Source organism: Pyrus communis, chromosome 10 (assembly GCF_963583255.1).
Source record: "Pyrus communis chromosome 10, drPyrComm1.1, whole genome shotgun sequence".
Taxonomy (NCBI): Eukaryota; Viridiplantae; Streptophyta; class Magnoliopsida; order Rosales; family Rosaceae; genus Pyrus; species Pyrus communis.
In genome coordinates, this window is record NC_084812.1 from 9,511,134 (window position 1) to 9,534,352 (window position 23,219).

Here is a 23,219-nt window from a genome sequence, read left to right on the forward strand (position 1 = left end):
ATTCACCAAACACCAAGGTAGGCAGGTGATGGGCGACACCCGAAGGTGACGAAGCCGTATTAGGATGCATGAGGACTAGAAACAATTAATCGACCTAAATAAAACTTGTAAATTTAATTATAATGATTATGCAATTGTGGAACGTGTTCACGGCATACAACTAATCCGAGACACTAAAAAGGAATAATATTAAATTGAATGAACAAAAGGTTGGGTCTTACATCAAGAGGACTCGAAGATGCCGATGCGGGAGTGCCATGATGCCAAGATTGTATGCCTCGTTTCTAAGTCTTGAGGGGGCACAAAACAAAACATGAGTGGACCAAGTTGATATATAGTAATACTAAAACAGTTATTCATCAACGTACTAACCCCCAAAGTTTATGAAAACTCAATAGTATAATATGTAATAGGTTTTCCAAAACCCTAGCATTGCATAAAACCTTTCGTAAAACATATATCATATAGTGTTGTGCTTAGTAGTAGTATCACAATCGCCCGTAGGCATTACATCTTCCGGCTGAAGCCAATATATAAGTATCTTCCGGCCAAAGCCATCAACCAAATGCCCGATCGAAGCCCATGTAAGTATCTTCCGGCCGAAACCACCAACCAGACGCCCAACTGAAGCCAATATATGTATCATTAGCCCATAGGCAGTATCATAAGAATAACCACTAAATAAGCACATAAAACATAAACATAATATTTCTAATATATATATATATATATATATATATATATATCTCAAATTGGAGTTCAGTAACTAAAACATCATATTGTAAAACCATGTTCATAAGTGGGTGTATAGTCATCAATCATATATACCACAAAGAATGTAAAGTCGAATAAGCATGATAATGTTGGAAATATGCCCTGAAAGTCAATCTTTGGAAGAAACCTTTCAGGACAATGAATTGATGTATATATGACTCTTATACATCGGAAGGCAAAGATACTAATTAGGACTATCTCAATGAACAAAATATGTCCTAAATAGTGAATCCATGGACAATGGATCGATGGAAGAAGTAACCTAATGATGTTAGATTACAGAGACCTTCTTCTCATAACCATCATGTCCAAAAAGGTTCTTGGTCATAAGGATTGTCGGAGGGATACTGACAATCCATAGACCGGTACATACTATGTCTGCTTCAATTCGAAGGATGTAAAGTCTCATCCCATTCGTGTAGCGACACTAAGACAAGCATGTAGGTGCTCATTAAGGGAATGAGTTCACTGAACACAATCAAACGAGAGTACTTGCATGGAGGTCTACTCACATGTTAAGCAAGTAACTCTAATGGTTGGAATAATGTAAGTAATCCTTTGACCTGAGGCATCGTCGTTGTCTTGTGGTTAAGTACTTAATCTTTGATTATGTTAAAGTCATTCCATACGCGAGTGTCCAAGGCATCGTTGGGGTTAAGCCACTTAGCCATGAAGGCAAGTGAATGCGCAACAAGGAATCTCTAATCCTCGATAAGAAAGGATGAATACTCTAAGATATGATTCGGGAATCTTCGGCCGAAGTATCGAGTGTAATAAAGGAAAGCGTTCCTATACGTCTCAATTGAATCGTATAAGAAGGAATAATCACATTAGGGGTTTGACATTATAAATCCATACCCTAGTGATGTGATTGAGAGTATTGTTTTAGAGAAGGATCGAATTACATTGTAATTCCAACTGAATAGGTTCTCCGAATAAACTTCTACATTAGCTTGGGTAGCCATGATATATGTTTAGATGTCACTCATGGCTTGTGAGTTCTTCTAGATGATTAAATGTAGTCATCAAAGAAGAAGGTGAATTAAAAGTAAGTTTTAATTCACTAAGTGTATGGATTAAATATAATCAATTGGATTGGTGCCAATCACCTCACTGCCTTGCTAGTTAGAACCTAAAAGATTGTTCACCAATACACTCTTGTAGTGAGTAACTAATGCATGATGGAAATAATTAATTGGATTAATTAAGTGTTTTGATTAATTTAGAAAGTCTAAAGAAATCATAAAAGCGATAAAGATCGTTTTGGGCTTATAGAAACGTTCGGGTTTAATTAGGCCCATTGGGCCAAAACCCATTGGGCTTTTATTCAAGCATTGGATGACTTGAAATAATTAAAAGCCCAAAGCCCAAACCAAACACATATGGCCGGCCAAAGAGAGGGAGAGAGAAGGTCAATTGTTGACTTGTTTCTTTATGTAATAAAAGGAACATTATAGTGAAAGATTCATTAGGGTTTTGATGTGTTCTAAAATAACAAAAGAGAAAAAGAAAAACTCTCTCTAACAACAAAGGGCCGGCCACCATGGGGGAAAATTAGCTAATCATTTTATCACCCCTTTGGTTATTCCTTCATCTTTCTCATTACAAAGTGGGTGAGGATCTTTAGAGGTTTTCATATCTTTGGAAACTTGAAGAGAACCTAGGAGCACTTACTATACAAAGTGGAGGAAGCAAGGAGGGAGGCTAGGCTCAAGGAGTTTGAGGAGCAAAGATCTTGGAGGTGGTCCATCCTTGGTCTAAGATCTAGATCAAGAGGTATAAAACTAAACCTCTAGTTTGTTCTTCTTATAAATTTTGTTTTGATGCATCTTATATAAACCTATGCATCTTGAAGGGGATTTGCATGACTATAGCTTTGATAAAATGTATGACATGCTTCCGTTGCTTTCGTATATAAATTTTGAATTGTATATGCATGCTAGTCACTAGAAATCCCACATGAATCTCATAGATTTCCCTTCAAGTGGTATCAAGAGCCAAAGGTTTATGTATGATGTGTCCTTTTAGATTTTATGCATATGGGTTTTAATTTTATGTATGTCATATTATTGCCTCATTCAAAATATGTTTATCTTTTGTTTTTTCAAAGTGTTGAAAAATTGTAAATCAAAAGTTGAAAAGGATATGCAAGAAAAGTGTTTTTGATGCATGAATGAAGTTTGAGTTTAAATTGTTTTTCATTCAAAATATGTTTATCTTTTGTCTTTTCAAATGTTGAAAAAGGTGTATCAATAGTTGAGAAAGATATGTATGCAAAAATGTTTTGGATGCATGAATGAAAAGAGGGTTTAGAAACAAAAATTTTGGGGTTTTATTCCTTAAAGGGGGTTCGGCTAAATGGGGAATTTTTGTTAGTGTTTGTGTTTTGTTTTGAACCTCACACACACACCTTGAAGCTAGAAAGTAGTGATCTTGTCACTTTTGTTTTTTTGGGTTTGAAAAATCACCAAGAACATACAAATCTTGAAAAATATGTTCATGGTTTTGTTCTTGGTGTTCATGGTTTGGTTTTTGGGGAAAATGGTTTTACATGCATTGTTTTGTGGTTATGGATGATGTACATACCATCCATAGCCTACACCAAAATTTAAATTAATACCTAGACTTGTCTAGATATATATTTCCATCACCCTTTTCCCTAAAGTCCTTAAAGCAAAATTAAGTGGCAAACAAGATATATTTTTCTTCTTCTTTATGTTGAAATAATGCAAGGTGGGTGAGACCTACCCACTTCCCCCTTCATTTGGCCGGCCAACTCAAGTGGTTTTCCCACTTGAGGGTCCTTTTGTAATCATGAAAAGTTTGGTATTACTTTTAGTATTTATGGTTTGACCCCTTACTTTTTCATATTTGCATTAAGACTCCTACTATTTAAAAATTGAAATGTTTGATTTTAATTTTGTTTAAAGTTTAAACTCATCATTTAATTATGCCCATATGCACTAAATCTAATTGATTATGTTGCATTCCATTTAATTATTTAATGTGATTAAGTAGTTAGAAAATGGGTGACTATGGACTTATGCCTTAAACGATAATTGAGCTATGAGTTAAGGCGCTAAAATCAAATTGTTTGAACCTTGGGAATGTGTTTTAATTACTATTTCAATTGGACCTTGTCACGTTTCGACATTAATCTATCTCTCCCTCTTAGTATGTGTAATTTGTAGGAATTTGTACAAATCGGTTTGTAATTCTTATTACTTCTTAATCTCTTTTAGTTAGTTGATTCCCTCTAGTGCTAGACTAGAGTTTCTTTAACTATTGGTAAGGAGACATAACTAAAAGAGGGTTTTGACATGAGATTAAAGATTAAATGGGTCCAACGCCCTAATAAACAATGAATGATTGTCTTTCATTTCTAATGGCTCAATGAAAATGTTTTAATTGGATTGAAAAGCACGTAATTAAAATGACACAACCTCCCCGAGATCTTATTCAACAATGTTGGCTCGTTGTTGCAATAACCCAATAAGTCCATGGTCATCCAAGAGCCTAAGATAACTATAAAGTCCAATTTCAAAGGATTGCAAAAACCGTAGTAGTAGTAGTTACTTCCAATATTTAAAAAAAAATTCGTTTTTGATATTGATTTGTTTTTCTCAAAACAAATAGTGGGAGTATCATACGCTACTAAACTATAATGATTTCAATTAGTAGTTATATATATCTCCAATATTTTGAAAAATGTTTTGATATTGATTTGTTTTATGAAAACGAATAGTGGGGATATCATATGCTACTAATTTCATTAACTTTGGACTAGTAGTTGTAATAGGACAATTTATTTGAATATGTTTAAATAAATAAAATTGATGAGACCTTAAAATCCCTCAACCAACAAAGAATATTTAGTTGATAAGCGAGAGATGCTTTGAACATTTCTTCGTAGGCCTTCCACCGTGGTGGGCTCCAATCGTTTGTGACTCATGCACCAACTTCACCCTATAATGGGGAGGTACAAAGTATGTGCTTACATTCAGGAGGAGTCCATAAACATATGATGAGGTGAGTGTAGACAACGAGTATGACCAACATGATATAATTCTGAGGTTATGCTTGAACCTTTACATAAACTAAGCATGGTGGGAATAACTTAACTAAGTGCAATGGTGCCAACATGATATAATTCTGAGGCATTCATTCTCTAGAGGCCAAACTAGATGGGTAATTACAAGAGTTGTAAATGACTAAAGTGTTATTCTCTCATCATTATTTTTGCTAACCAACATGATATAATTCTGAGGTGGGCTTGGTAATGGTGAGTCTCCCATACCCCGCTAAGAGTTCAACGTAACTCTCGGATTCTATTGAGGGATATGGAATTTGCCAAAAATGGTGGGTGGTGTCATTCGGTTTAAAGACCCGAATCGTGTGACTTAATCAACAATCAAACTAATTTATTTTATTGTTTATGTATTTAGATATGGTTGGAAGCACGTTCGCGAAAATACTCGACAAACATTGCCTAGAGGGGCATAATTTCCCAACCTGGTATCGTAATGTCAAGATTCTCCTAACATTGGAGAAGATTATTTACGTACTTGATAAGCCTCTTCCTGACATACCTCTTGGCCCTGAGGCCACAGAGGATGAACGTGCTAAGTATGACAAGCATGTTGAGGATGATACACAAGCCAAGTGCTATATGTTGGCTTCCATGAATGAGGAGCTACAGAGACAGCACGAGGGCATGGACAGTGCATTTTCCATAATACTCCATCTTACGGAGTTATATGGTGAAGGGACGCGCAACCGTCGCTTTAACACTGTTTGTGAACTTGTGAAGACCAAGATGGTCAAAGGGGCTCCAGTGCATCAACATGTACTGAAGATGATAGGATTCATAGAACAACTGGAGAACCTAGGTACTCCACTTGACGGGGAATTGGCCCAGGACTTTATATTGGCTTCTCTTCCTGATTCATTTTCACAGTTCGTAATGAACTACAACATGAATAAGATGGATCATACTCTCTCTGAGTTACTAAACATGTTAGTAACTGCTGAGAAAACTATGATAAAAGAGAACGTTGTAGGGACTTCTGCAGTAGCCTACAACAAGCCATCCTCTTCCAAGTCTAAGCCGCAAGGCAAAGGCAAAGGGAAGGAGAAGAAGTCACCCACTCTTAAGCCGAAAGGGGGAGTGAAGAAAAAGAAGGCAATGGAGCCCAAGGGGGCTTGCCACCACTGTGGAAAGGAGGGACATTGGAAGAGGAATTGCATGTTATACCTTGCAACTCTTAAGGACAAGCCACAAGGTATGGTTTATGTTCTTATCTTCAATTCTAATTGTTAGATCTTCTAAATATTTATATTTGATATAAAGTGCTAATCACTTGTATAATTGTATATAGGTGGAGGAGCTAAGTAGAAGAGGAACAAGCAAATAAAAGAGTGGAGAAGGGTTCGGTCACCATGTTTTTGCTTACTACTTGGGAAGTTTGTTTAGGCATTTAAAGATTGTCTTTAAACTTTCTTATTGTGTTAAGAACTTATTATGTGGCTTCATATGATGGAAGACCACTATTAATGCCTAAATGTTTGAAGGTACTTAAATAAGTCTCTAAATGTTTAGAGATAATTCCTTTTAAGTTAAACATTGTGAATGTTTGTGTTATCATATTAATGTAATGTGACGAATGCCTTCTAAAATATTTCCTTAAAGTAAAGTTATGAATTGAAGATTGTCTTGTTGTATCCTAGATGAGATACATGATAATAATGATATTAGAAATAAGAAAAACGTTTCTTATATGGTTATCACTTAAACCACAATAATCAAGATCACTCTTGATTCAATTAGTAGTTTTGAACAATTAATTGGACATTCTTAAAATTGTTTTAAAATGTCAAGTGTGTTTAAACCAAAAATTTAAGTGTCTAAATCAATAAAATGTTTAAAGGTTTTAGTCACTTAATAACAAGACATCAACTTAGTGAAGAGTGAAACAAATGAGCTTGAAAGGTTTTAAAGCTACTACACAATGTCCTCAACCCGTATACTCCACGTTTATACAATTTTTGAATGTATGAAATGATTTCTCATTAAAGTCATGAGAAATAGTGGGAGGTGAGAAATTGGATATAAACTTGAATATGATTGGTTTATAGTTGTCTAAATAATAATAGTACTTGACTATTATTGAGAGTTTATAATTTTAATTGTTAAAAGACTCAAGCTCTACAAAACATTAATATTCTATGTTGTGTAACATTCTAAAGAATAGTCTTTGAATGTAGGTTTCGTCAACCTAGCATAAAATGGTTATATGTTGGGAGTTGTCCATCATTCTCTTTTATGAGAACAAGCTAAATTACAAAGCATATGGACAAGTTGATGAAACAAAAGGGAATAGTTTCAAAATGAGTCACAACATATAGTTTAACAACAAGACAATCCGAATTCGTCACCTTATGTAACTATAACGCTCCATGTAGTTTTTTGATAAAGAATTATATCAACCACCTAGAAGGAATGGTTGAGTTTCTATATCCTTAGTAGAAGCCTTGCTTTCACTAAAGACTTGGATAATTCTTATATGACTACATTAAAGTCTTAGTATGACTAAAACTTGAAGAATGGTGTATGACACCATTTAAATGATTCATTTAAATAACTTGTGTTAGCTAGTATTGTTGATAGTCTCAAAATTGTTGAGACATCATTAATAAGCTAATGGATCTCAATGATTGTCAATAGATCCAAAACAAGTTAGTGGGAGCAATATGCATTCAAATCAAGAAAAATTTAAGTGTTAAGTTTTGAATGAATGCTAAGTTACAACAAGCCCAATGGGAGTGATGTCATAATTTGAGCAACAAAATATGAATGAAGTCTATTTGATAGACTTGATCAAACCTAGATGTTACTCGAAAAATGACAAGACATGACACGGTTAATTTTAAGTATAGACTTGAATTGGACTTATTGATATAACAAAGGCTATCTCAAGGAAGTTATATGGGGAAATTAAATCTCAAATGTTGAAGATTTAAGAAAGCATTTTACTATATGATAGAAAATCACTTTCATAACCCTTATAATGAATGTGTCATAAAATCACAAAAAGGGACACATGTATGGACTTGTGAGTAGATATCCAAAAGTGAAAAACCATGGGTTATCACTTTAAGATATTACTATATCCCAGGATCAGAACCAAAGCAACTGATAGAGTATTATTGCCTTTAAGAAAGGAACATCAGAGTGGGACTTTGGAAGCGTGCATTCACTTAGGTTACGAACCAAAGTGAAAATAACCCATTTTAACAAATGGAACTTCATAATGGATGAAGAACTAATCATATGAATGTATTGTTAGTATCGTAATACAATGGTCTCAAGGTTGGAGCAAAGTTTGTATAAAGTATACAAACAAAATATATGTCGATATATTGTTTTAGAAACTGCTTCAAAAGGTGTTTTGAAAGGAAGGGGTTCTTTTAGAACCAATGATTGAATCCAAACCATAAGGTCGTTAGTAGGATACTAGGATATAATGGGGCGATAGCTCAAGCCATGGAATCAAGGTCTCATCAAAGTATTCGAACACAAGAAAGAGACATCATCAAAATGTTTTAGAAACATTTGATAAGTAAATCCCTTTTAAATTAAAAGGTGATTAATACATAACCAAGTTAACCTACGAGCATAAGCTCACTCAACTAGCATGTATAAGATACACTAGTGATTGACTTTAGTGCAAGTGGGAGATTGTTGGAAATATGCCCTGAAAGTCAATCTTTGGAAGAAACCTTTCAGGACAATGAATTGATGTATATATGACTCTTATACATCGGAAGGCAAAGATACTAATTAGGACTATCTCAATGAACAAAATATGTCCTAAATAGTGAATCCATGGACAATGGATCGATGGAAGAAGTAACCTAATGATGTTAGATTACAGAGACCTTCTTCTCATAACCATCATGTCCAAAAAGGTTCTTGGTCATAAGGATTGTCGGAGGGATACTGACAATCCATATACCGGTACATACTATGTCTGCTTCAATTCGAAGGATGGAAAGTCTCATCCCATTCGTGTAGCGACACTAAGACAAGCATGTAGGTGCTCATTAAGGGAATGAGTTCACTGAACACAATCAAACGAGAGTACTTGCATGGAGGTCTACTCACATGTCAAGCAAGTAACTCTAATGGTTGGAATAATGTAAGTAATCCTTTGACCTGAGGCATCGTCGTTGTCTTGTGGTTAAGTACTTAATCTTTGATTATGTTAAAGTCATTCCATACGCGAGTGTCCAAGGCATCGTTGGGGTTAAGCCACTTAGCCATGAAGGCAAGTGAATGCGCAACAAGGAATCTCTAATCCTCGATAAGAAAGGATGAATACTCTAAGATATGATTCGGGAATCTTCGGCCGAAGTATCGAGTGTAATAAAGGAAAGCGTTCCTATACGTCTCAATTGAATCGTATAAGAAGGAATAATCACATTAGGGGTTTGACATTATAAATCCATACCCTAGTGATGTGATTGAGAGTATTGTTTTAGAGAAGGATCGAATTACATTGTAATTCCAACTGAATAGGTTCTCCGAATAAACTTCTACATTAGCTTGGGTAGCCATGATATATGTTTAGATGTCACTCATGGCTTGTGAGTTCTTCTAGATGATTAAATGTAGTCATCAAAGAAGAAGGTGAATTAAAAGTAAGTTTTAATTCACTAAGTGTATGGATTAAATATAATCAATTGGATTGGTGCCAATCACCTCACTGCCTTGCTAGTTAGAACCTAAAAGATTGTTCACCAATACACTCTTGTAGTGAGTAACTAATGCATGATGGAAATAATTAATTGGATTAATTAAGTGTTTTGATTAATTTAGAAAGTCTAAAGAAATCATAAAAGCGATAAAGATCGTTTTGGGCTTATAGAAACGTTCGGGTTTAATTAGGCCCATTGGGCCAAAACCCATTGGGCTTTTATTCAAGCATTGGATGACTTGAAATAATTAAAAGCCCAAAGCCCAAACCAAACACATATGGCCGGCCAAAGAGAGGGAGAGAGAAGGTCAATTGTTGACTTGTTTCTTTATGTAATAAAAGGAACATTATAGTGAAAGATTCATTAGGGTTTTGATGTGTTCTAAAATAACAAAAGAGAAAAAGAAAAACTCTCTCTAACAACAAAGGGCCGGCCACCATGGGGGAAAATTAGCTAATCATTTTATCACCCCTTTGGTTATTCCTTCATCTTTCTCATTACAAAGTGGGTGAGGATCTTTAGAGGTTTTCATATCTTTGGAAACTTGAAGAGAACCTAGGAGCACTTACTATACAAAGTGGAGGAAGCAAGGAGGGAGGCTAGGCTCAAGGAGTTTGAGGAGCAAAGATCTTGGAGGTGGTCCATCCTTGGTCTAAGATCTAGATCAAGAGGTATAAAACTAAACCTCTAGTTTGTTCTTCTTATAAATTTTGTTTTGATGCATCTTATATAAACCTATGCATCTTGAAGGGGATTTGCATGACTATAGCTTTGATAAAATGTATGACATGCTTCCGTTGCTTTCGTATATAAATTTTGAATTGTATATGCATGCTAGTCACTAGAAATCCCACATGAATCTCATAGATTTCCCTTTAGATAATTCATAAAGTGTGAAACCAATTTACTCATAAATGTTTCATAAAACATAGACATAAAATCATGCTTTTCATGTATGCATTTCTAATAATAAAAATATGCATTTTAGAAGGGGGTCCACTCACAGATACTTCACCGTCGAAGAGGCATGCAAACAAGAGATGACGAAAATGTCATACACAATTGCACCTAAGCACATAAAGGTACCAATTAATAAAACCTTATCATAACGATTGAATTTCGGAAACCGGACGTCATAAAAAGATTCAGGATGTCAAGAAACATAAGAGGAGACCTCGAGTACCTCCACGTGCTGCATCATGTGTCGCCGCAAACACCGAGTTGGGTCGCCGGAAAGTTGGCCAAAAAAGTCGTCAGTGTCATCATGGTATCTGTTTGGACAGCAGTGGAGCACAGTACCTCCAGTGGAGGCGAGTGTGCTCCACGCGCCAGCCAAGACAAGCGCTCAAGCATTGGCCAGAGTTCTGGGTTCTGGGTTAAGCCAGGGGTTTTGGGCCGTAAGGTTGGGCCTGAGAAACTGGTTTTGGGCTTGGCTTAGTGGGTTAGGTCTTTAAGTTGGGCTTGGTTACATAGGCCCAAGGTTTGGGCCGGATTAGGGGATTTGGGCTGGGTTGGGTTAACCCGTTTTCAGGGCAACTTGGTTAGTTTCCATGGAGAAGAAAGCCGGAGTTATCTAAGGTCCGCTCAACTACAAAACGTGACTAAAACCTATCATGCCAATTTCAAGGGGTTTGTACCAATTTCAAGATAAATGGTGGTTGGAGTTGGTCAGAAAATGGCCTAGAAGCCACGATTTCTCGCCGGAATCTGGGTTTTCATACTTTCTTTATTCCTGAGCAAAACCAACATTTACCAAACACAATCTAGGTTATAGTTAAACCCCTAACATGAAAAAGTAAAGATCAAAAGCATCCCGAGGCTTACCTTGAGTTGGGAAGTTGAGAACTCGCTGGAAAGGGTTATTGGGTAGTCTCTATGCTTCACAGAGAATGAGGAAGGGAGAAGGCATATCACTGGTGATGGGTGATGGTGTTTGTCAGAGGGAATAATTGTATGCCTGTGTGTGTTGTGCTCGGGGAAGAAGAGGGAGAACATAGAGAGTAGAGAGGGATCCAAGAATGGTTAACGGGGAGGATAGGGAAGAGAGAAGAAGGAGATGGAAAGAAATGATGGGCCGGGGGACAAAACCCAAAGGGTGGGCCCCACATGGCTCACCAATTAAGACCAAATAGTAACCCAAATCAAAATATCTTAAACCCAAAGTGAAAATTATGAAAATACCCATCCGTTCTGTAAATTCCAGGACAGGTCATCATAATCTCGTCCTGAAATTTGAAATAATGTACTACACATAAATACTCGAAGATAGGAAAGAATATATGTATAAAGAAAAAATCAAGTCAGAGTGGTTGCATCAAAGAGAATATGCCACACAGTCGCAAGCGGGTAGTAAACTCCTATTTTATGCCTCCAAGCTCCTATTTTCTTCCCTCATCAGTATCAAAGTAAAAGCATACTTTATAAAGATATAAAGTCGAAATTGTATAATAATGTAAGGTCAAGAATAGATAAGTATGATGCAATAACGTCAAAATAGGTACGTATTAACATAGAGGTCGAAAAACTCGTACTGAACTTAACAGTGAAAGTGGAAATGACTCGACCAAACATTTGTAACGTAAAAAATACAAATATAACTATAATAAGGTAACTTAAAATACTTGTACTAAAACTCGAAACTAAAAATAGAAGTGGGTCTTGCCTAAGCATTCAAAACGTCTGAGAACAAATCTGTCTTTGGGTCGAACCCCAACAATACTAAATAGAACAACTATCACAGACGAGTCTACCTACTCATTTGCTTAACAAACCCAACAAATAAGCCATTGATATCATAGTCAGCCGCTCGCGATACCTGCAACATATTGTTGTCTCGATAAGTAAGTAGTAATTTCCTAAGGGTGCAAACATACCAATTTGTCCAAACTCAAGTTAACAACAACATAAGCACACAATTTCCTATAACGAAAAGATATCAAACATCCGAAAACCAATTCGTAAAACTCCATTGTCCAACTAGTGTTGCCAATAGAATCTATCAAACAAAGCACATAGTGCCATACTCAAACTGAAAATAAAAACTATCGTCCTAACTACTCCAAAAGAGATCGGTGCAAAATCTTATCATTCAGAAAACACAAATCAAAGAAATGCTATCTAGATTGTTTGTTCAAGACTATCTAATGGTTTGTAAATAAAAATGCGTTACAGGACAAACAAATTAGTACCCAAGACCTTCACGAAAACTTAGAAGTGAAACGCGCTTCACGATGAGGTACAAAAGTGACGATACACCGAGAACCAGAACAATGTGATTCACAACGCCTATGCGAGCTGATTCATTGAAATTTTTTCTTGGATTTAGCGAATAGCGATGCTGAGGAGGCTAAATGAACACTCACATTTTTAAGGTTAAAACAAGTCCAACAAATCTAAAGCATATGATAACTAGAGTGAATGTGTAGCTTTGATACAAGAATACGTGTAAGTACCTAACTTGATTCTTGTGGTGGCAAGTCGAAATGGTTGAGTGCGGACTCGACTCGGGTGGTAGTCAAAAGTAATCTGATTGACGGGAACTCAAACTTTTTTCTTATTCCAACTTTCACAACAACATGTTATAACAATAACTCAGGGATGATAATCTCAGGGATATTCAATCACCAGTGGTAATGATTCGCTCAATATGATGTTAATGGGTGATTGAACGACTGATGGTTCCAGATAAAACTTTCATATATGAGTGATTCTCCTAAACAGTCTGTCCACATTAGAAATGATACGAAGTGTCGTAGGGTAAGCATGAATCCAAAGTTGACTTAAATGCCTTCCAGTACCAGGAGGTGAAACTGGGATCACGGTCTTAATCGATATAAATTAAGACGTCAGCCTAAAGAAATCTAGAATTAAGAATTTTGCTAAACGGTTAAAGTATAGTCTTCTCGTACTAGTAGATAATACGACAAGTGAGTTGATCAACAAATATCGAAACGTCATCATAGTCTCCACGTGTACAAGATGGTTTGTACCAAAAATCTATGGTGACATTCACCTATTTCCATTCTCATCCTTACTAGGTCTCCGACAACCCAAAAAGGATAATCATGGGAATTTCTTCCCACCTCTAAACAAGACTAGAAGGAAATTGAGATAAGCCCAATGGCTTCTATCTCACCGCTTCCACTTACCAGTAAATCAGACGTCTGCTCACATATTCAGTGACATCCCATTCATAAAATGCCAGTAATAAAATGGATGAAAACAATGGTACAATTTAATATTGCCAGCATGCATGGCATATGCTGAAATGTGAACTAATAACACTCACTGTGGGTCAAATGCCAAAGTAAAACTAATTATTCAGAGAAAAAATAATAGCAGGATATAGATAGCTCGAATGGAGGTAAACTGTCCATTGGATTTCCAACTAAGAACATCAACTACGACAGTTGCCTGGCCATGATGGTACTAAAGTTACAAACAACTCACTAATGAGCTCCATCCACCTTTTTAGTTACAAACTCAACTATTTCTGTGTGAAAACACACTACAACTTCTTTGGTAAAAAGGATGCAACATTTCTCACTGAATAGAAAATATCACCATATTTTATAGCAAGAAAGATCGTTATCAGCTCTAGATCAAAGATACGATGGTTCACATCATGCGGTTCTAATCGTCAAGAGGTACACGCATTACTCGATCCTGCTGCATCAACGTGCATCCAACATTTAATAATACACCACCACAGAAATTTGAAAAGTGTAAAAGCTACGATCAGATGCGATAATACCCCGTTGTTAGAAACTTCGTTCGCCGTTAGCATCACAATAAGGTTGACTGGTTTCTTAGCCAAAAATGAAGTAGGTCTAAGCCCAAAGAATAGTTAAGAACTGCTAATAGGATTTGACAAGACCAAAGACATTTCTTACTTCACAACATCTTGTGAAGATTTTCAATTTCCAATGGTCGTAACCCTTTTTGGAAATTGATGAGAATAATGTCTGTTACCAAAGAAACTCCCAAGAAAAGTATCTACCATAAACAAAAACATCGTTCAAAGAATTTGACGAACAACTAATTGTTAATGTTTAGTGAACTTGAACTTGTGGTTGGAGTAAGCAAGAAGGTTATTGATAGAACAATTGTTAAGAATTACTTTAAGGGTCCATACGAATTTCCTTAGCTGGAACGAGTCCGAGAGTATTGATCTAATCCCACCAAACTACCACTTACTAAACTTCATAACAACTAGCGTTTACTCGCGTTCTCCAACACAAACTTTGAATGTTTTGAATAATTTTCATAACGATATGACTCTGCCCGCCATTCCTAGGGAACGCATGTCGCAGAGTGACATCACCGATTCAGGTCTTCCAAATTCAAACCACTTAGATTTTTCCGTTTCTCCACATTCCTGTGTAGATACGACTCTGCCTGCAATTCCTAAGGAACGTATGTTGAAGAGTAGCATAACCGTTTCGGGTCTTCAGCTAGTCTTAACCAACTCATACCATTAAAAACTTTCAGTTTCCAAACACTCATATGCAGATTCGACTTTGCCCGCAATTCCTAAGGAATTCATGTTGCAGAGTGGCATCGCCACTTGGGATCTATAGCTGGTCTTAACCAGACTTCCTTTTATTGAGATTTCTAATTTAAGTCACTTCAATGTAAAACCAACTCATTCATAGGGAATACATGTTGCAGAGTATCAGTTCGATGTTGAAAGTCATCTAACAATCGATTTCGTCGTTGATGAGGCATAATCCCGACACGAATCCTTGTATTTCAACCAGAATGGGAGAATTCATAGAGGGAAAAATTTGTACAACTACGCCGAATGGCACCAAATCTGGAAGTCGTGACATCCAAATGATGTCATGACCGACACACTATTACAGTAACAAAAGATCCTAAGTACACTCTGTACAAACCACCATCTGATACCAAATTGACATGCCCGACCTTGATATTCACTAAATACCAAGGTAGGCACGTGCTAGCCGACACCCGAAGGTGATGAAGCCATATTAGGATACATGAGAACTAGAAACAAATAACCGACATAAATAAAACTTGTAAATTTAATTATAATGGTTATGTAATTACAAAACATGTTCATAGCATACAACTAATTCGAGACGCTAAAAAGGAACAATATTAAATTGAATGAACAATGGGATGGGTCCTACACCGAGAGGACTCGAAGATGTCGATGCGGGAGTGCCATGATGCTAGGATTGTACGCTTCGTTTCTAAGTCCTGAAAGGGCGCAAAACAAAACATGAATGGACCAAGTTGATATATAGTAATACTAAAACATTTATTCATCAACGTACTAACCCCCAAAGTTTATGAAAACTCAATAGTATAATATGTAATAAGTTTTCCAAAACCCTAGCATGCCATAAAACCTTTTGTAAAACATATATCATATAATGTTGTGCTTAGTAGTAGTATCACAATCGCTCGTAGGCACTACATCTTCCAACCAAAGCCAATATATAAGTATCTTTCGACTGAAGCCCATATAAGTATCTTCCGGCCGAAGTTACCAGCCAAACGCCCAGCCAAAGCCACTAACCAAACGTCTGGCTGAAGCCACCAACCAAATGTTGGGCCAAAGCCAATATAAGTATCATTCACCTGTAGGTAGTATCATATGAATAACCACTAAATAAGCACATAAAACATAAACATAATATTTCTAATATATATCTCAAATCGGAGTTCAGTAACTAAAACATCATATTGTAAAACCACGTTCATAAGTATGTATATAATCATCAATCATATATACCACAAAGAACATAAAGTCGAATAAGCATGATAATTCATAAAGCATGAAACCATTTTACTCATAAACGTTTCATAAAACGTAGACATAAAATTATGCATTTCTAATAATAAAAATATGCATTTTAGAAGGGGTCCACTCACAGATACTTCACCGTCGAAGAGGCATGCAAACAAGATAGGACGCAAATGCCATACACAATTGCACCTAATCACATAAAGGTACCAATTAATAAAACTCTATCATAACGATTAAATTTCGGGAAACATATATCATAAACAGATTCAGGATGTTGAAAATCATTAAGGGGATCTTGGGTATCCCCACGCACCATCACGGAGTGGCAGCTTTGATGGCCACGAGCCGTCATCCATTGAGTTGGGTCGCTGGAAAATTGGTCAAAAAAGTCGTCGACACCGTCGTGGTCGCCGCTATGGATATTGGCGGAGCACAATACCTTCAAGGAAGGCGCGTGTGCTCTACATGCCGGCCAATAACGATGCTCATGCACTCCCATGCACAAGCCCACGGGGGGACCCACATGCTGGCCAGGGTTTTGGGTTGGGTCGGGGCTTTTGGGCCGCAAGGTTAGGCCTGGGCAACTAAGTTTGGGCTTGGCTTAATGGGTTGGGTCTCTAAGTTGGGCTTGGTTACATAGGCCCAAGGTTTGGGCCAGATTATGGGATTTGGCTTGGGTTTTGGTGGTTGGGTGGACCCGTTTTCAGGCTAGGTTGGTCAGTTTCAAGGGAAAAGAAAGCTGGAGTTATTCAAGCTCCATTCAACCCTGAAACATGATTAAAACCTATCATGCAATATACCAAATTGAAGCCCAAGGAACAAGGAAGAGGTTAGTACCAATTTCAAGACGTGTCGTGGCCGGAGTTGGTTGAAAAATGGCCTGGAAGCCACAGTTTCTCGCTTGAATCTGGGTTTTCATATTTTCTTTATTTCTGAGCAAAACCAACGTTTACTAAACACAATCTAGGTTATAGTTAAACCACCAACATAAAAGAGTAAGGATCAAAAGCATCCCGATGCCTACCTAACTCGTCGAGAACTCGCCAGAGAAGGTTGTTGGGTAGTCTCTATGCTTCATCGAGAAGGAGGAAGGGAGAAGGCCTATCATTGGTGGTGGGTGATAATGTTCGTCAGAGGGAATGAGTGTATGCATGTGTGTGTTGTGCTTGGGGAAGAAAATGGAGAGCACAGAGAGTAGAAAGAGATCCGAGAATGGTTAACGGGGAAGAGAAGGAAGAGAGAAGAATGAGAGGGAAAGAAATGTTTGGATCGGGGGACAAAACCCAAAGGGTGAGCCAGAGGGAAAGAAATGTTTGGATCGGGGGACAAAACCCAAAGGGTGAGCCCCATGTGGCTCACCAATTAAGACCAAATAGTAACCCAAATCAAAATATCTTAAACCCAAAGTGAAAATTACCAAAATACCTTTCGATTCCATAAATTCCGGGACTGATCGTCACAATCTACCCCCATTAAGAAAATTTCATCCCGAAATTTGAAATAACATACTATATATAAATACTCAAAGATAGGAAAGAATATATGTATAAAGAAGAAATCAAGTCATAGTGTTTGCATCAAAGAGAATATGCCACACCGTCACGAGCGGGTTGCAAACTTCTCTTTCATGCCTCCAAGCTCCTACTTGCTTCCCCCATCAATATAAAAGTAAAAACATACTTTATAAAGATATAGATAAGTATAGTACAATAATGATAACGTCAAAATAGGTATGTACTAACATAGAGGTCGAAAAACTCGTACTGAACCTAACAGTGAAAGTGGAAATGACTCGACCAAACATTTGTAACTCAAAAATACAAATATAACTATAATAACGTAACTTAAAATACTTGTGCTGAAACTCAAAACTGAAAATGGAAGTGGGTCTCGCCCAAGCATTCGAAATGTCACATACTCCGAGAACAAATGTGTCTTTGGGTCAAGCCCCAACAATACTAAATAGTAACTATCGCAGACGGGTCTACCTACCCATTTGCTTAACGAACTCAACAAATAAGCCATCGATATCAAAGTCGGCCACCCGCGATACTGACAACACATTGTTGTCTCGATAAACAAGTAGTAATTTCCTAAGGTTGCAAGCATACCAATTTGTCCAATCTCAAGTTAACAACAACATAAGCACACAGTTTCCCACAACGAAAAGAAATCAAAGATTAGAAAACCAATTCATAAAACTCCACTGTCTAACCAGTGCTGCCAATAGAATCTATCAAAGCAAGTCTCACATGGTGCCATACTCAAATTGAAAATAAAAACTATCGTCGTAACTACTCTAAAAGAGATCGGTGCAAAATCTAATAATTTATAAAACACAAATAAAAAAATGCAACACGTCCTTCAAGATCAAGATAGTTCATTCTAGATTGGCCAACAATCTGCAAATAAAAATGTGTTACAGGACAAACAACTTAGTACTCAAGACTTTCACGAAAACTTCACAAAACTTAGAAGTGAAACGCTCATCACGATGAGGTACAAAAGTGACGATACACCGAGAACCAGAACAATGTGATTCACAACGCCTATGCAAACTGATTCATTGAAAATTTCTCAAGGATTTAGCAAATAGCGATGCTGAGAAGGCTAAGTGAACACTCACGAATCTAAAGTGTATGATAACTGGAGTGAATGCGTAGCTTTGATGCAAGAATACGTGTAAGTACCTAACTTGATTCTTGTGGTGGCAAGTTGAATAAGAGACGTTGATTACTGGCGGATCACATATTTCTATGGTTTTTCAGCAGTTCGTGATAGGTACAAATCTTGGCAACTGTTTGATGCGTTGCGAGAAAATGGGGACAAACCTTGGTTGTGCTTAGGCGACTTTAATGAGATTCTACAAGCTAGCTAATAGGAAGGGGCAACCCTTGAAGAACATCTCAAATGGAGGGTTTTCAAGATAGTGTGTTGTGGTTTAATTTAAATGACCTTGGTTTTTTTGGCAATAAATTTACTTGGTTTACTACTAGGGATAGGGGCATTAAGGTCAAACTAGATCGAGCAATGGCAAACCATGTTTGGATGGACCGATTTTCGAGATTCAAGGTATTTCATTTAAATAAAACCACTTCGAATCATATTCCGATCTTGGTATGTTAAGATGGGCGGGTCCAGCTAGGAGAAAGAAAGTATCCAACTATGAAAATTGGTGGAGATCTCAGGAGGGTTGTGAAGATTTTGTCAACCAAGGATGGGCATGTTAGGTGCAGGGTGTTCCAATGTTTCAGATTACCGAAAAAATTAAAGCTACTCGGTTAAAGCTGTCTCAGTGGGCTAGACAAAATGCATGACTGTGGCCTAACGAGATTAAAGAGATTGAGGATAAGCTTACAAGTCTTCTTGGTCAACCATTCACGAGAAGAGTTGATGGGTAAGCTCAATATGTTACTTGAACAAGAAGAAAAGTTGTGGCGGCAATGCTCGAAGGAAAATTGGTTGAAATCGGGTGATCGTAACACAAGATATTTCCATCAAAAGACTAATCGGAGACAAAGAAAAAACTTTTTGCATGTGCTTCAGAATGGGAACGGTGATCGGCATGATGATAAACCAATAATGGAGAAAGTTATGGTGGATTATTTCTCGAGATTATTTGATACAAATGGGGGAGAGAATACGGCCGCATTACTTGAGAATATTGCACCTAAAGTCACACCTGAAATGAATGAGGATCTTATGCAACCTGCAACGGATGAGGAAATCACGTCCGTAATTTTTCAAATACACCCTACGAAGGCTCCTGGTACGGACGGTTTAACACCAGGGTTTTATTAGAAACATTGGGGGATAGTTGGTGTCGACGTTTGTAATGGAGTCAAGTTTTTACTGCAATCAGGGAGGATGCTTGGGAAAGTGAATTTTACACATGTGACTTTAATTCTGAAGATTAAAGATCCAAAGGATATAAGTCATCTTTGGCCTATCAATTTATGCAATGTATTATACAAGATTATGGCCAAAGTACTTACGAATATGTTGAAATGTATTCTTCCTCAGATTTTATCGCATTCCTAAAGCGCATTTGTTCTGGGAATAAAGACCGTTAACGATGTATACGATGCAATGTTTCTTACTTCCAAAAACCTTTTGTGAAGAGCTAAACATGATGATCGCTAAGTATTGGTGGAACGGTGATCCAGGGAAGAGGACAGTGCATTGGTTAAATTGGCGTATATTATGTAAGCCCAAGATTGAAGGTGGTCTTGGCTTTCGAGATTTTTATGCATTCAATATCGCACCACTATCCAAGCAGGCTTGGAGATTTGTCCGGGGTATGGAATCTCTTGCGTAGAAGGTGTTCAAGGCAAAATATTTTTTAATGCAATTGTTAAAGCTAATGCTTCATATTGCTGGAAGAGCATGGCGACAACAAGGAGTGTTATACGCAAAAGTTTGAGATGGCAAATCTGTAGTGGGAAGGAGGTGAAGATTTGGAAAGATAACTGGATTCCTATGGAAAACTTCTTTCGCATTATTATCTATGCCCAGCAACTTGGGGATTAGAGACCACGGTGGATCACCTAATCTACCCTGTTACGCGACGGTGGGATCGAGACCTGCTGGACACTGAATTTAACGTGGAGGAAGTGGCATTGATTCTAAGCATCCCATTTAGCTTTCAATCCACTTGTGATGGAATTATATTGTATCATGAGAAAAAATGGCAAATTCTCGGTACGTAGTGCTTATCATGTTGCTCGATAAGATGTGTGTTTAATGGGTGTTGAAGCTGAGCGTTCCAGGCTAGTAGAGATAAGCAAGTTCTGTGGACTGCTACAAGATATTGAGTATGCTTTTTGTAAAAGCAAATGTTGTGGACTGCTACAAGATGTTGAGCGGCTATGAGGAGCTCAGGTTCCTGGAAAGGTTCAAATTTGTGTGTGGCGGGGACGTCAAGCTAGTCTCCCCACATATACAAAACTAGCAAGAAGAGGATTGCTACAAGATGTTGAGTGTGCTTTTTGTAGAAGCAACCCGAAAACCATTGAACATGTGCTACAAGACTGTGATTTTGCTGCTGCGGTGTGGTTGGTGGGATTAGGGCTACGAGTTCGTGAGGCACCTGTAACTAGTTTCAGAGCATGGATTTTGAATGTTGCAAAAAACGTGTCAAAGTAGGCATTCGATTTATGTCTTATGTTGGTGTCAAGTACTTGGGGTGCAAGGAACACACTACTTTGGCATGGAAATCTTAACCCATTCCCCAATGAAGATTTTGATCGCAACCGAGAGTAGGCTTCAGGAGTATCACAAATGTCATTCTCCAAATGGATCAAGAAAAGCTCAGACATGACAACGGTGGACTAAATCGAACTTAGGAGGGTTGAAGTGTAATTTTGATGGAGCGTGGCATGAATGGTTCCATCAGGGAGGATATGGTATGGTTATACGTGATTGGGTGGGCAGTTTTATTGCTGCAGTTTCTGGGCATTTTTGCCATGTTAATTCACCCCTACATACTGAGTTACTTGCGGCTAAAAGAGCAACATAGCAACTAATGGAATTCCAAAGTGCTAGTTCGAATTCGGTTTTGGAGGGAGACTCAAGTGTTGTGCTTGCAGTTGTGAATCGTGATGATGATTGTTCATTATTGGGACCTATAAGTAAAGCCATCAAAGGAGTTTTACGCAGTATGGAGGGAGCATTGTTGAACTTTATGCATCGGGAAGCAAACAACGTAGCACACAGGCTAGCTCGTGCTGGTTTGGGTGTTTCTAGTGAAGATAGGTGGGTTAAATCTCCCCTAGTTTTTATTTTGGATGCCTTGTTAGAAGACAATCAAGTGTAACCGTTTACGTTACGGTGATGATAACTATTTGTGTAGGACAATCTTTTTCCCTTAAACCGAGTTGAAATCCCTAGCAAGGTATTTATTGAGGCCCATTTAACACCCTATCCTCTCTTTGTACGTGCTTTTCGTATTTGGAGCCTTCACGTTCATTCTCTGCATTGTACATAACGTTCTAGCGTCACGTACGTAGCGCTCTCGCTCTTCTTTTGTTGTTTTGATGTGTGGCGGGCTGTGTTGGCTAAGCAATTTCTCATTCTACTTCTGTGGTGTGGACAATTCCATCACTACTAATTGACCTGACTAACAAATCTCCCAAGTACAAAGCTAGCTTGACTGAGACTCACAAGATGGCTTATCAAAAGCCTTAATCTGCTAACAATTTTTTTTTAAATCACTTTGTAAACTTTATTACACAAGCTAATAGGTCTACATGGACATTGGACTGGGAACTTTAGGAACCAAGGCAATAATTGTGTCATTAAGAGTCTCCGGAAGAGAGACAGCTCAAAACCAGCTTAATAATGTCATCCTCACAACTATTCTAACAATTATGGAAGAAAGTAGCAGGGTACCTATCAGGCCCTGGGGCCTTAAGTGGGCCAATAGAGAATAGAGCATCTTTAATTTCTTCTTCAGACACATTCTTACCTCAATTCAACAGGCTCAATGATAGAAAATAATCTAAGTAAATCCACAACCATGGAATCAAAATTAAGCTCAAGAAAAAGGTAAAGTATTCCAGAGCTAAGTTATTGATAAACTCCTTATCATTAACCCAAATTCCATCACTAATCTTCAACCTTTCAATCTTGTTTCTTCTTCTCCTTAAAATAGTGGAAATGTGAAAGAACTATGCATTTATGTCCCCACCTTGTAACCAAGGAGTTTTGTTTCCAAAACAAGTTCTCCTGATCCAGAAAAATTTCATACTCCTTCTGATAATTATGCTTTAGTTGAATTAAGAAAGGAGAATATCTTCTACAAAGAGCCATCCCTTGCATTATGGCCAAAATCCTTTTCTTTTTATGGACCAAAAACTAATTTATTCTATTTATACAACTTCCTAGACAAATTACTCAACTTGGACACAAT

At 37.4% G+C, this 23,219-nt stretch overlaps 1 protein-coding gene across 1 annotated transcript; it reads left to right on the forward strand.

The window, feature by feature from the left end:
- Nucleotides 1–5,221: 5,221 nt before the first annotated feature.
- Nucleotides 5,222–6,169, forward strand: LOC137747816 (uncharacterized). The gene is made up of 2 exons (XM_068487957.1): nucleotides 5,222–6,056; nucleotides 6,153–6,169. The coding sequence occupies exons 1-2, from the start codon at nucleotides 5,222–5,224 to the stop codon at nucleotides 6,167–6,169; spliced, it is 852 nt and encodes a 283-aa protein (XP_068344058.1).
- The last annotated feature ends 17,050 nt before the right edge of the window (nucleotides 6,170–23,219 follow it).